Below are 13,311 nucleotides of genomic sequence, written 5' to 3'. Positions count from 1 at the left end.
GTTTGAGAGAGAGAGAGCTGCTGTGGTATTCTGCCAGTAATAATTGCTCAGGCCCCAGAAGGAGATTACACTGTAAAATAGTATCCATTATCTTATTTATTTCCGTCCAGTATGTCCGTAAAAAAACAGGATTGTTTTTAATAAATGTTTTTATGTGTAGCTTTAATTTCAATATGAAGCAAGTCCAAACTACATATTAGGACCAGCTTTGGGCTCTTCCTCACATCCCGCAGGACAGAACTGAAATGCTGTAACTGTTATCTGTCGCCTAATTGTTTAAGAAGCATTCACTTTTGATGTAGCTGTTGTTATAGCAAATAATGTCGACTGTACATTCAATTCACACTTTTTTAAATGTTATCAGAAGATTCTGTGTTTTCAAGAGAGCTGCAAGAAATCCAGGCTCCAGATTTCCCCTGAGAACATGCCTGTTTACAAGGTCTTAAAATCATCTGCCTTTATGTAGTGTATTACCTGAAGAAACAAGACACTGATGTGGAACACAGTGAAGTGATTCATTCAAAAATGTTAAGCAAAAACATCATTAAGGAAACCTGGGACAGGACACTTAGAGATCTTTATTTATCTACACGAGCAAAGTGATAAAATAGTCAAATCTTTTAAAGTAAAATATATAAAAGCACAAGAAAATAAAAAGTTAGCACCTTTGTTTTGGCCTTTCTGATTATACAACAAGCAGTGTGACAAATCATTTAATTGTGATTTCAGGACATTGTTCATGAACCAAAGTTGTGATGTATAAATGAATCTAAAACTACCTGGAAAGTCTCTGACATGGCCCATTTAAATTTAAAATATAATCATAATAAATATACAGTACAGTATATAACAAAGGAACAGTACAGATCCAGACACATGAGAAGACTTTAGAGAAGTTTTCTTTCTTGAAAATGATTAAGTTCATCACGGCAATAGCCTTGATTTTAAATGATAACCTTTGATCTCTGCTTGTGTATTTAAAATGTTAATGTTAAGGGCATTTTGAAATTCTCTACATTGACCAAAAACATCACACATACAAAGCCACAATAATAACCTTTATCTACTGTACCTTATGAGTACTGTGACCACCTCTGCCATCAGTGCTCAACACCTCTGATGCATAGAACCTCTGAGCTGCAGGTGGGTGTGATCAAGCTGCTCTCCACAAGCAGGCAGAGGGTCTCAGATCCTGGTGTTGCAGTCTGACATAAGAAGCTCCACACAACACACAGCTAAGACTTGAACAAAGGGTTTATAAAAGTTGAAATGATTCAGAAATATTTCTTTTGGACCATGTTAGTTAGAGTAAAATTAAACATAAGAATCATTTGGTCCAACCAGTAAGAATGTTCTTCATATTGCCAGTGGTTATAGAACAATTTCTATTCATTATGTATCCAGTTTCAAACCACCGGTCACCAGTTTTTGCCCATCACTTTTCTGTAGCAATAGCCAAGGTGAGCTTTGAGTCTTTCATAGCAGTACACCTTTATGTGCAGGTTAGTATGGTCTCCACACAATTATAGGTCCAGTCCTGTTTCTCATTGATGGGCAGCACATGTTGGCACACCTGGATGACAGGACACACATGTTTGTATTAGCATCTAAAACACCATATAATCGTTTCATTCCACTGTATGTAATATATTTTTTTAATCAGAATGAACAATGTAATTGTAAATTTGAATGTAGTAGAGTGGGAACAATTACATTTACAAGATGAGCATCTATTAATATGGTAATATTCAAGACATTTTTCAGATTGTTAAAGAGCACAAGGAAAAACTTCATACCATCTTGGTCCGGGCTGGCACCTCTACAGCAAACACACTCATGCCTCTACTGCTGCTGCAGTTCCTGCTCTGCTCATTGTTTACGTGAACAGTCACTCTCTGGTTGGTCTGCAACACAAAGAGTGTTGGTTAACTAATGAACTCTTGAAATCCATGAATATGCACATTTTCATCAGCTAAACATATATAGGTAAATAAATAAGAATCTGTGGTTTTTACTCATAAAAACAAGGTGATCTTCCTTGTGCTAATCTCAGGGAACCTACATCTTTATGTACCAACTGCTGCTTGAACAGAGTAATGCAGATTCATACTATTTACATCCAAGACAAGCAGTCTGCAAAATAAATAATGAATCAAAATAAACAGTCTCATGATAACCAGGTGAAGTGTTTTGCCCGTTCAGATGTTCTTTTGTATCACCGGTTCATTCTTTTAGAGTAGTTCCTGTTGCTATGAGAATGGATACCTCTGCTGCATATCAATTACAAATGGTGAATGGTCTCTAGCAACCGCAGACTGTAGCAGTACTGTACTAAGAGAAAATGTCTAATTCAAGCCTTGTCAACTGTTCTATATATAAATATATAGTCATACTTATTATAAAGTAAACAAACACTCTGATGCTCCGTGCTCTGATCAATACCATATTCAATAAATAACAGTGTAGTATTCATTAATCCTCTCATTCGAAGTTGGACTGTCATCCCCCTGCTGGTCATTAAGGTGCATGGCATGACTGATTGATCACAGTGAACCAGGAAAATAGAGTCATCTATTTGCAATACTGCTCAACTGTGTGATCACTTTCACATCAGTGGTGCATTTTGTATATCTTAATTTCATAATAAAACTTTACCTGCAGAATCAAATAATCACTCCAACAAAAAGTTTGTTGCCCACCTTGTTGGCTATGAGGGAAGAGATCCTGTGCTCTCCTCGGTAGGTGTAGATGAAAACATTGTCTTGTCCCCTCAGTGCTTTGGCCCCTGTCCTGGCTGTGATGGACTTCTGGAGGGCCTGGTTCAGAAGCTTGGGCCCTGAGTCCATACTGAGTGGCTGGATTAACAGCTGAGTGCCTTCACAGTGTACATCTATCTGGAATGGACAAGCCTGACACAGTAGGAAGAAGGGGTGTTCATTTAATTAGTTAGTAGCATAAAAATGTCTGTAGAGATAAATGAGAATAAAATAGTCGTAAGTATGTTCATAATAACATTGTGTGTAATTCTGTGTAGATTAATTTATTGAGGCGTAGATGTAAGCCTTAAATTAAAGCATATTAGTTTAACATCATGCCATGTTGTTTTGAGTGAAATCATGTGTGAATGTACCTCAACTAGCTCCAGCATGCGGTTGTAGCCCATGGCCTCCAGGGTGACCCACAGGTCTGCAGGGTCTCCATCTTTCTCTGTGGCCTCCATCAGGTTCAACTCCATGAAGCCCTGTCGTGTCAGCTGGTTCTTTCTCATATCAAAATTTTCTGTCCCTCCAAAAAACATAGGGTTATTACTAATCTTTGGTTGACAGAATGTGTAGCTAGCATTCCTATGTATCAGTGCCATACTGGAAAGGATTACCTTTGCAGACCGCCCAGGCATCCTTGTCACATTTCTCTCCACTGGTCCTCAGCTCAAAGAAATTGTACTCTTCCAGACTGAGCAAACCATTTCCATCCATGTCTATAACCTCAAAGATGTCAGACAGCGCCTCCCTGCGGCACAAAGGGAGCAACACAGAGAAATTTCATGCAAGATCTTGACTGGCACATCCTGCATTCATTCTCTCCTGTTCATCTTTACAATCGTCTAACCATTACAGTAGCAACACAGCAAGCAAAGCAGTCAAGGCTTTTGTCCAGCATCCACAGGGGCGGATCAAAGCACAGATTGTACTAAATTATTTCTTTTTTCATGCTAAAGTTATTTTTCTGATGATGTGTATGTTAAATGTAAGTTGTAGGTATATGTATAAGTGTATTTTATATATACACATTAATACCTTAAAAATTAGTGTACAAAAAAACTAAGATCTATTGGGTATCAATCAAGAGCTTTGTGTTTTTGTTTATTAAATATTGGTGATGAATGAAGTACACACACACACACACACACACACACACACACACACACACACACACACACACACACACACACACACACGAAGTATATACAGTATAAACAGACACACACAAACCTGAGGTCCCTGGTGAGGTCTAGTTCTCCAGTGTCAGTCCTGTAGACAAGGTCCACAGGTTTAATAGAAAGACTCTTTTTGCTCCTTTTCTTCAGTCTGCAGCCACTGGTGAAGGGAAGCAGGTAGTAGGTCCCAGCATTTAGTTCCCCTTTCCAAACATATGTCTGTAGGAACAAATGAGTGGCAAAAATACTCTTAGCATATCCAGGAATTTTCATCTGGCAGCTAGGGATAAATATTCGATAAAAAAATAAGTTTTCTATCAGCACATAAAGTATCACTGGGAAGGGTTAAAATGTACCAACTGATATGAACAAATGGCAAAGTACATGTACAGCTCTCAATATACACAAACATACCTCTTTGTCTTTTGACTCAGTGAAATGCACTAAGGTTGAGTCTTCTTTGGTTTCTCCAGCTGACATGATAAAAAGAGCTGTATCCACTGTCATCCAGGATGAACACTTGTCTGAAAGGTAACACAGGATTGCAGGAACATGTAAAGTAAGTAAATCACATTCTGACCTCAAAATCTCAGCCTCAGGGCGTTTTGTGGGTTATGATATGACTTTTTCACTTTAATGATTGTGAAACCGTGAATATTTTAGCAGAACAAAAAAAGGAGTGGATTAAATAAATGAACAAACAAGCATTTGTGTATTTTTTATTTGATTATGCCACTCAGGCCTGTAATAAAGATTTCCAACATAATACTTATTGTTTATGTGGTTGTTTGCTTGTATCACATACTTCTACTGTTTTACATTCTAGATTTAACAGATTAAACAACAACAAAACTACATATTCACTGTAAGACCATATACCATATACAAAACATATGATATAATATATTAACAGAAGCTCAACCTCGATGCCTGGATTTGAATTTAGAATTGTTAATGTAGATTTTCACCTGGCACCAACATGTTGAGTATTTCTCCACTAAAACATAAACAGGAGGAGTAACGTTCCACCTTCTACATCACTCCACGATCTGCCACTGCACGTTCAGATTTTATAAACTGAACCACATCCTCTTATTGTTTGTCATAAATTATCGTCTACTGAGCTGGAACACAATCTAACACATTTCCTACAAAATCTGACTTGCTGCCACACAATGTAAAATTCAGTGCTGAGGCCAATAAACAAAGTCAGTCCTCTGTGTGGTCTTTTTGTTTATGATTCATGATCTGAAAATTACTGGGGTGATACTTTATTTATGTTACAATGTCACAAAAAGCCTCTTTAAAACTGTGCAACTAACCTTTATGCTACTATAACTGTGGTGTAGAGATTAGCAACGAGCAGTCCAGCAGGCAATTAAAATATGGGACTTCTAAAAGATCCTCATCAGGCAAGGTTCGAATCCAGAATCCAGAAGAGAACACTACTAAATTTCAACTATCCCCAGAGGTGCTGTTGTGATCATAATTTCTGACCTCCCTAATAAGTGGAGCAAGCAGAAATATAGCGTTGCTATAGCTGATAGGGTTATCAGTTTTTAGCGATTTCTGCAATTTCAGTTTTTAATGTGTATCATAAAACAGAATACATACCAGGTCTGTGGCTGAGGCTGAGGCTGAATGGTTGGATGGTTAGGTAGATGTTGGTTGTCTGGGGGACATGGAGCTGGTACTGCAGAGAGCTGATACTCCCATCATCCTCCAAGAAGAAACATCCTTTCATTTTACTGTGATACCACTCCTGAAACAATGAACAACAGATATATCTGCTTAACCAACAGATCCACCACATTCATACAAACTTCCATTCATAGTGTGGCCGATAAAGCAGGAAAAAAACAACTCCTAAATCTTTCAGACAGAGATCCAGCTCTTTGCTATTTTAAGCCCTTTGATATATCACATGCAGTATTTCATGTTATGAGTATCCTAATATATTTGATGATGTGTGGTCTCTGTATAGATCCTGACACATCCCGACAAACAGCTTTGCTGCTTGACAACAAAATGCATTTATTCATCCAACAGAAACCAAAACTAATTTGCAGTTCCTATTAAAAGAGGGATTGATCTTGCGACAGGGGACGTGTATTTTGGCATGAAAAAGTGAATTAAGCAGTCAATCATAACAGCGAGGTTTCTCACTTGATTAACAGAAACTGCCGTTGTGATAATTATCACTCCAACCTTCAGGGGGCATATTCATTATTTCACAGTTTATCTCAGCTCAGCAGCGTGTAAACACTTGTTATTCTCGTGCTGATCCAGAGGAGGGCAGAAGTGCTACACTGTGTTTCTGCTGCAGGCTGAAGTAAATCTCCCTCTAGTACCTGATATGGCAAATTGGAGTCCATTTAACTTTGATAAATACAGCCTTTTCAATCTTGGGCCAGCGGTCATTCAAAACTATCAAGAGGCTACTTTGGCAATATTTATGAATCCTAATATTTCTCTCATTTTGAAATCCTGTTGTTCCTTTGTCTGGCAGCACAACTGAAATGAGACAATAATTTGAAATTGAACAGGAACATCAAAACAAGGAAGTTTTCCTTCCACTCATTGGAGACACATTAAATGAAAACACAGTTGGTGTGGACACACAGTAAGAGGACATTGAGGGCCACGCAAGTCTGGAATAGGCTATATATCCTTTTAGTGGACAAATAAATCACCAAGTTAAACAAAGAAAGTACCATAAAGACGGAGCATGTCACTCCTTTAGAGAAAAGCTATTTTCTCAAAGTATTTATCTTGGGCTGTGAGAGGCATAAAAGATCAAATCATAACACTTCAGTGGTTTGTCTAGACAATATTAAATGAGGGAAATTGCCATGGGCACCCGTCTACTGCTTAAAGACATCAGAATTAATGCCCCCATAGAGAGAGGGTCAGCCAGCAGACTAATACAGGCGCTGTCACCTGCACTGGCCACAGGTCTGATTTACTGCTACAGAGAGGGTCACATACACCAAACCGGCCACACAAACACACACACACACACACACACACACACACACACACACACACACACACACAAACAAACAAAAACCACACACATTAAAACTTTGCCTTATTTTAAGATATACATAAAGACTGAGAATAGGTAGTGAAGTGAATAAGTAAGAATAATCCTTACTGCCAAGCTTTCTATTCATCAAGATGCATTTGCATCCCACAAGGCACACACACAGATACACATACACACTCGAACCACTACAAAAACACAGCCCACCCTCCACCCACCACCTCCCAATTATCAGCCCATGGCAATATAGCAGCCAATATGGCGTGCAGAACTTCCCTTGGAGGTAATCTCTGGACACACATTCTTTTACCTCAATGATGTCTGGCCCTTTCCAATCTCAACATGATGCTTGGACTTGAGAGATGGAGCAGGGGGCTGTTATTTTTATTTATTTATTTACTTTTTTTCCTTGCTGTAAAGCAAACCAGGCGAGGTTAAGCCAAAAAGAGTGAAAACAAAGAGAGAGGGATCAATACAGTGTATATCTATCCACCTAGGGCTAAATTCGCCCATCAAAAACACTGGGCGACAGTGATACTGGGAGAGCCATGGTGCTGCAGGGTCCTTGTTATCATGGGGTCTCTCACATGGACTCATGTACAAAGATTTCCAGGTTTTGTCACTGATGGTAAAAATGGTTAATCTTTACGACTCATACTAAGCATTTTGCTTATAGAAGACAATAAAAAAATATCATGAAAATCCTACAACTAACATAATAATTTTGAAATCAAATTGAAACAGCTTTTAAAGAGCAATTTGTCATCTAGTCATATAAATAATCTGGTGCTTGTCATTGAGTTTTATGGTAATTTCATTGGATCATTGTTTTTGTTTTAACATGTTCAGTGTGTTTTCTTGTTGACTTTCGTATTTGTATTAAGACCCATCTCAGTACGGGCTTTGCAATCTAACTTAGGCTATCAATGCAGTGTGTGTGTCAGTAGTCCATCTTATATAACTGTCCTGACTAAAATAAATATTAAATAAACATTAAATAAACAGTGGTTTAAAAATTAGGTCTTTAACAGACTTCAGAGTGACTAATATCTATACATCTGTTTGGGTACTCTTACTGAAACTAGAATTACCGCGTTCTGGTTGTATACCGCCGCCAACAAGCAAAGTTACAGGAAATATAGTCACAATCTGACGTTTGTGTTAAATTGTGTCATAATCAGCATATGAATGTATAAGTTATTATCAAAAACATATTTTGTGAGGACAAAGTGACCTTAACTTTTGACCTCATCAGTTCATCCTTGAGTTCAAGTGAATGTTTGTGCCAAATTTGAAGAAATTATCTCAAGGCATTAATGAGATATCACATTCACAAAACCAAAACTGTGTTTTGTAAGGTCACCATGACCTTCACCTTTGACCACCAAAATGTAATAGGTTCACCTTTGAGTCCAAGTGAACATTTGTGCCGGATCTGAAGAAATTCTCTCAAGGCGTTTCTGATATATCACGTTCACAGGAATGGGAAGGATGGGTGGACGGACAACCCGTAAACATAATGCCTCTGGCCCTGGCTGTCGCCAGCACGGAGACATAAAAATCTCCAAATACTTAAACATTATGACTATACAAAACGTAACTCCTTGCGTTTACCTGGAAGCCTGAAGGCTCTGGTATCTTGCTGGCCTTAGTGCCGCTGGATGTCATAGTGATTGAGTTCGACAGAGATGACCGTCTGCTGCGAGCGGAGGAAGGACGAGAGGACGACCGGCTGTCTGAAACAAATACCAAACACATATCAAACGCAAAGATGAGAAATCACAAGGGCAGATACATATGCTAAAAATACATGTACAAAATATTATCAATAAATAATGTTGCTAAAACACAACGGAGAGCTCAACTGACTGACTGACAGATTAAGTGAAGCCCTCCCCTGCCCAAACCGTAAACACAAAAGAGAGATGAGGTGCACAACATAATTGACACTGTAATCTGTCTTCTCAGAAGTCCAGTCCCAAGTTCAAGTGAAGATGGCTACTTTGCATTTGGGTTCCAAAAAAGTGTCATCTCAAATTCAACCCCATTTTAATTAATTATGGAGACAGTTTAAATCAAAAAATGGCATAACAGAACCCTCTCAAATCCATTATCTTACACAACTTTTTTCCTTGAATACTAATTGAATCCAGAAAATATCAATTCACTAATGACGGGTCTGATTGTTTCCAAGTCCGGGAAATCAAGTAATGTGATAGGCTTACAAGCAAATTACCGTAGCAGAAAATAAATAGACCCACTGTCATGGTATTTGTCATGGATCCATTTTGTATTGATGAGAGTATTTTAATCTAGAGGACCAGATTGCAGCTGTTTTGTGAAAGTGGACAAAGATGCACTGAAACGTGGCCTAACAAAAGCATCAGTGTGAGTTTATATTGAATGTTGCAGTATTGTTTCAGCACTGGCGGTTCCCTGGTGCTAGAAAACTACAAGCACTGAACTAAACAGACCAATTAACAGAGAAACACGATGACAACCCATCAACTGTTAGACACAAAACACCTAATACATAATTTAATCTCGTCAATTATTTGTGAAAAATCAACCAAAATTATCCATGTCACATACAGTTATAGTGTATTTCTCAGGGAAGTGCTGGTTTATACTGACAAATGTAAGACCAAATGAACAGTCAAAACAGTTTTTGAGCTCCAAGAATAACCCATTCAACATGTGCGATCACGTAGCTTTTCATGTCAGTGCCTTGTTAAAATGTAACGGGTATAAATCAATACCTGGGAGAGGCACAATAATGTGATAATCCCGACTACTGTGTGGGAGCTCATTTGTTTTTGCAGTGGTGGTCGACTGGTCCCTCCTCTCTACCACCATCTAATCCCTCATCATCTCCCCAGTGAGAAGTGGTGGAATCCTCCAAATCAATAGCATGAACATGGACTGACCATTTAAATCAACCCCATCTATCTTCCCTCTGTGGGTCTGTCCCTGGCTCGCTCATCCAGGATCTCTGTTCTTCTCTTTCCACAAAATGCTGGTGTAAAAGTGAAAAAAGAAGATTTTTACACCCACCTTCAACTAACTGAAGGTGGTGTGTTTTAAAGAAGAAAAAAACTGTTGGTTCATTATCTATGGTAGCAGAAGGCTGCAGCTGGACTTGAACCCAGTCCTTGCTTGTTTAGACTACAAAAACATATCTTTTTGGCAAGTGCTTACTCCAAAGCCAGAGCTGAAAGGCAACATTTTTCATCATTGTAGAGAGAGCTTTTGTCAATCTCTTAATGGCAGAAATGATTACCCAAATCACAGCACTTTACAGTCTCCTCCCACCAAACAAGCTGCTCTAATTGTGTGGCAATTGTGATGTATGGACTGTCTTAATGAGGGGATTTGTCATAGGTGGGAGTGAAAAATCGATCAATAACAGAGCTATTATTTATTCATCAAAACTAATCGGTGAGGCGTATTGGGGCAATCGGTGTGCATCTTTGGAAAGAGTGGAGTATACCTACTGTATATCTATGATACGCTGCTACTTTGGACGTGTAGCTTTTGAATCATACACCAGTGTAATGATATCCGCTAACTGAGCTCAGCATTAAATGATATTATTATATTGACACAAACTGATCTTTTTTTTTTTTTTTTTTTTAAACAAACACAAAATCAGAACCAGTCTGTTTTATGTTCAAATGCTCTGGGAAGCCACATATCATACCTTTCTTGAGTGTCGCGTCTGATGTTTCTGGAGGCTGAGGGTGAGTTGCTGCCACTTGTACTGCTGATGATGATGACGCTGATGACACAGAGCTCTTTGGAGGGCTGTATGACTGGCTGCCAAAGTTCTGCCTCTTCAGCTTGGCATCAGCCTCAAGCCTCTCCAAAGCAGCTATCTGACATTGTTCTGCCGTAGACACAAGCAATCTGCAGAACTGACAGCAACAGGAAACCATAAGTCAGAAGATGATACATGAGCGCAGTTTTGAGGTAATGGAGAGGGTCAGAAATGCTTGGGTGGAGGTAAGCATATGGCACAAAACAAAGACAAGTTTGGAGCAAATCATGGCAGGGTTAAACTGTTGTTTTCTTTTGCTCTATTGGATTTTCTGTGTCACTTATTGTTTTTCTATTTTATGTAAATTCAATTCAACTGTGGCAACAATAAGGTTGGGAGACTGCAAATTCAATTCCATTTGCTATTGTTGGTATAATCTTACTGTTTCAAAAGGCTTTTTTACTGTAGTAGTAGCCTTTGTTCTGAGGCTACACTGGTGCATCCATTATCTTAAACTGATTAACCATCTTTGTGGATCAGTTCAAATACACATTTTCACAGTCTTGGACACACAAGATAACCTGATGAGTAAACTATAGTATAATACTCCATACTTGTTCAAACTTACTTCTGAATAGTCCAGTTTGCCATCCTTGTTGATGTCAGCTAATGAGAAAATGGTATTCACTTCTTCAGTGGTCATTTTGTCTCCTCTCTGGAAGATTCAACATATTTTTTTAGTAGTCAAAACATCAGAAAAAAATATCAGTAATATCAGCGATCAGTGATTTTAATAATTTTATGTTTACGCAGTCTACATCTGTGACACCACATTAACTGGTCCCCAGTTGTTGGCGTAGCTCAGTTGGCTGATTGTACAACATCACTTAATTCACTCAAGAGGAGTGAATGTAGCTAAAACCGAAACAATACCTTTTGTAGCAGGCCTGTCTAATAAAAATCATTTTAAACTACTCACAGTAGTAAGGGCCTTCTCCAGTTCACTGTGTGTGATGTAGCCATCACTGTTCACATCCATCTTTTTGAAAGCTCTCATCAGCTCAGTTTCCTCAGTTTTCTTCTCACACTTGAGAATCTCACAGAAGTCATCAAAGTTCAGTTTAGATGTTCGTGGGGTCCAGTATTTATTGAGAGTAGCATGGGATGGATTTCTTCCTGCTTGCTGGAGAACTGAATTGGATAAATGGGGAACAACAATGACTATAGAGGGAGCAAAGGCAGATGACAAACAACTGTAGCACAACTGCAGTGTTTTTTTTTCTGATACTTTTGACTGACAGGTCTTTTAAATGTTATGTATATTATTCAAAAATGAGAAATCCCTCACAATGAGATGTTTTTCTGCACAATGTAACACCTGGACCACTGATTACTACAAAAACTATTTAACAAAACAGCTGGTTAAGCCGACAAAGCTAAAACTAGGGCTAACTATGAACTATATAAGTTTTCAGTCTACCAGCAGAAACATGTCTTACACATCCTTTTATGCACATTACCAAAATGATTTCATACATTTGTGGTATTTGTGATAAGTGGGGTCATCACAAGACACTGTGAAACTGACTAATATTTAACAGCACAGGATGGATTTGCAATGACGATCCACCTAAAATAGAAAGTAGAGCATCAATACTTGACGTCATCAGCTGATATCTTTTACAGAATGGTTAATAAACACTGAATTAAAGCTAGTGGCCAGTTAAGCTTGGGGGCTCAGATTTTTTGAGATATCAGACCGAGTAAAAAGGAAATCCCCATATCCCATTGATAACATCATGACAGCTAGCCTCCAAGGCGCTATCTTTCACTGTATTAGTTTCATGACATCATATATATAGCCTGATATTAAGCTAATGTAGTATGTTATGGAAATAGCACAAAAATTAAATCGATCAAAGATGTATCTTCTCTTGACGTAACACGCTGACAGTCGCCTTGCGTGCAAGCTGTAAGTAGTTTAAAGTTAGCTTACCACGACATAACTGCTGTTTCGAAGCGATATTTGTCAAACTAGATCTGAATACGGCGAGGTACGCAGCTCTGCACTGCATGTAGAAAGCCTCCTCTTCATCAGAAGGACGAGGTGACTCTTGAAAAGACATCTTTGGAAGATAAAATTGACCTGTTACCGTTAGCTAGCTCTCTCCAGTTTAGAAACCAGACAACTGCCAGGTGTGGCAGCTAACTTAGGCTAAATGCTATTACTTTTACTTCTTTATCACCCTGTAATAATCACCTGGAAGTATGCAAGATACATTTTATTGAATCAAATTCGCATTGGCAGTACCATTTGTCGAACACCGTTGCTATGTGCTGCCTGTTGCTACGTAAACAAAAACTTGTCCGTGTTCACCAAACACGACACGGAAGAAACAAATATCAAGTGTTCCCGTTGCTGCTAAACTGCAATGGCATGCATTTCACGACCTTTTCATCACCCGAAAATAGACACAATGCACAGAATTCAAATAAGGATTTATTTTTTGGATTCATAATATCTGGTGCGTTGTCTGAGTCATTTTCATTTATCCAAGGGTATGTCGGAAC

General features: G+C 38.5%; 1 protein-coding gene across 2 annotated transcripts; it reads right to left on the bottom strand.

Moving 5' to 3' along the window:
* Positions 1 to 544: 544 nt before the first annotated feature.
* On the bottom strand, positions 545 to 13,091 carry efcab7 (EF-hand calcium binding domain 7). Of its 2 annotated transcripts, none has more exons than XM_023394505.2 (13): positions 12,737 to 13,091; positions 11,720 to 11,931; positions 11,369 to 11,455; positions 10,684 to 10,897; positions 8,598 to 8,719; positions 5,552 to 5,699; positions 4,352 to 4,461; positions 3,993 to 4,156; positions 3,377 to 3,510; positions 3,131 to 3,285; positions 2,700 to 2,909; positions 1,797 to 1,904; positions 545 to 1,573 (listed from the first exon to the last, which is right to left on the bottom strand). In XM_023394505.2, exons 1-13 carry the CDS (start codon positions 12,864 to 12,866, stop codon positions 1,493 to 1,495), a joined length of 1,875 nt encoding a protein of 624 aa, XP_023250273.1. In that variant the 5' UTR covers positions 12,867 to 13,091; the 3' UTR covers positions 545 to 1,492. The 2 variants fall into 2 exon arrangements, with proteins under 2 accessions (XP_023250273.1, XP_023250274.1); XM_023394506.2 differs by having other exon boundaries at positions 3,131 to 3,279.
* Positions 13,092 to 13,311: the final 220 nt, after the last annotated feature.

Source organism: Seriola lalandi, unplaced genomic scaffold (genome assembly GCF_002814215.2).
Source record: "Seriola lalandi dorsalis isolate HSWRI2012SDOR001 ecotype SW California unplaced genomic scaffold, Sedor1 jcf7180002054949, whole genome shotgun sequence".
Classification (NCBI taxonomy): domain Eukaryota; kingdom Metazoa; phylum Chordata; class Actinopteri; order Carangiformes; family Carangidae; genus Seriola; species Seriola lalandi.
Note: the sequence above shows the minus strand (reverse complement) of the source record. Positions and strands in the feature narration are given on the sequence as shown.

Bases quoted from the DNA above. Each gene is read 5' to 3' on its own strand.
- efcab7 (XM_023394505.2), bottom strand. From the start codon at position 12,866: ATGTCTTTTCAAGAGTCACCTCGTCCTTCTGATGAAGAGGAGGCTTTC. The intron at 11,456-11,719 runs GTGAGTAGTTTA...TGAATCTTCCAG, and splicing joins TGGAGAAGGCCCTTACTACT to AGAGGAGACAAAATGACCAC. The intron at 4,157-4,351 runs GTATGTTTGTGT...TTGTTCCTACAG, and splicing joins CTGAGTCAAAAGACAAAGAG to ACATATGTTTGGAAAGGGGA.